Source organism: Notothenia coriiceps, unplaced genomic scaffold (genome assembly GCF_000735185.1).
Source record: "Notothenia coriiceps isolate Sejong01 unplaced genomic scaffold, NC01 NC01_scaffold00029451, whole genome shotgun sequence".
NCBI classification, from domain to species: Eukaryota; Metazoa; Chordata; class Actinopteri; order Perciformes; family Nototheniidae; genus Notothenia; species Notothenia coriiceps.
The window spans coordinates 2,015-3,422 of record NW_011362152.1 but is presented as its reverse complement, the minus strand read 5'-3'; the positions used below and the strand labels follow the sequence as shown (position 1 = coordinate 3,422).

The 1,408-nt window shown below is 46.0% G+C and overlaps 1 protein-coding gene across 1 annotated transcript; it reads right to left on the bottom strand.

Annotated features, from left to right (window-relative positions):
- Positions 1-19: 19 nt before the first annotated feature.
- Positions 20-1,131, bottom strand: LOC104958860 (zinc finger BED domain-containing protein 5-like; the record flags this gene model as incomplete). The annotated part of the gene is made up of 2 exons (XM_010786688.1): positions 341-1,131; positions 20-200 (listed from the first exon to the last, which is right to left on the bottom strand). Coding segments are annotated over exons 1-2 (923 nt in total), but the record flags the coding sequence as incomplete, so codon positions are not given.
- Between the last annotated feature and the right edge of the window lie 277 nt (positions 1,132-1,408).

Sequence of the window (1,408 nt, the reverse complement as noted above, 5' to 3'; positions counted from 1 at the left end):
CAGTGGTGTGCTTGAGTACCTCATCTTCAGGCTCCTATCTGAGGACACATCTATGAGGTCTTCTTGCAGTCTGGCGGGAATGTTGCTGTTAATGCACGTCACAAATGGATTACGCACCCAGTCCAGTGTGGATGACTTGTTGTCAATATCAGGGAAGTAGGAGTTGAACTCATTCTTGAGCTTGGACAAATGTGTGTGTACTATTTTCACAATTGGAGCTCTGTCACATTCACCAGTAGCAATGTATGCGTTCAGCTGCAGGAAACAACTTGTATCCCCTTTTTCACATTTGCTCTGCCAGAGCTTGATCTTCTCCATTAATCCACACACTTTGTCATACAAGCTAGAACATTTGTGTCTTTACCTTGAAGAGAGAGATTCAGCTGGTTGAGTTTGCTGAAAATATCAGAGAGGTATCCCAGCCGAGCTACCCAGTCAGCGTCGTCGAACATAGCCACAAGTGGGTGTGTGTGCTCCGACAGAAATGCCCTCACTTCATTGCGTAGCTCGAACAGCCGCTGTAACGTCTTCCCTCGGGATAACCAGCGGACGTCAGTGTGAAGCAGGAGCTGTTTATGTTCTGACCCACCGTCTTCACAAAGTGACTGAAACAGTCTATGATTCAAAGGCCTGGACTGTATGAAGTTGATCACTTTTACGGCATCATTCAAAACATCGTTTAACTCTGGACTCATTCTCTTGCTCGCTAATGCTTCTCGGTGAATCATGCAGTGCGTCCATGTAACGTCAGGGTTTACCTTTTTTATGTGGGCCATTAATCCATTTACTCTGCCGGTCATCGCCGCAGCGCCGTCTGTGCACACATAAGAGCAGGATTTCCAATCCAGCTTGTGTTGAGAGAAAAAATTGTCAATAACGTTAAAAACGTCCTGTCTGGTAGTTCTCCCCGTGAGTTTCTTGCAAAACAGAATGTGCTCGTTCATCTCCAAAGTGTCTTTGTAACGCACAAACGCAATCAGTTGTGCTTCCCCACTGGCATCCGTTGATTCGTCCAACTGCAAAGCGAACGTACCAGACGCTTTACATCTTTCCACCACTTGGTCAATAATGTCAATTCCCATGTCGTCGATCCGATGGCACACAGTATTATTTGACAACGGCACTTTCTTCAGGAGAATTATAGCAGCAGGCAAGATTAGCTCTTCGGCTATGGTAAATGGCTTTTTCGATTTAGCAACGAGTAGCGACACGGCATAAGATGCCTCCAAGGCCTTGGTTGAGACCAATGTCGCTTTCTTTGGTTTTTCTTGGCTTCCCTTAAATTCAGCCAGCTTTTGGTGGAAAAACTCTGCAGGCTTACCCACACAGGCGGGATGTCTAGTACTAAGGTGCCGATGTAAATGGGATGGTTTCATGCTATTATTAGAAAGCACGTCGCCACAGATGA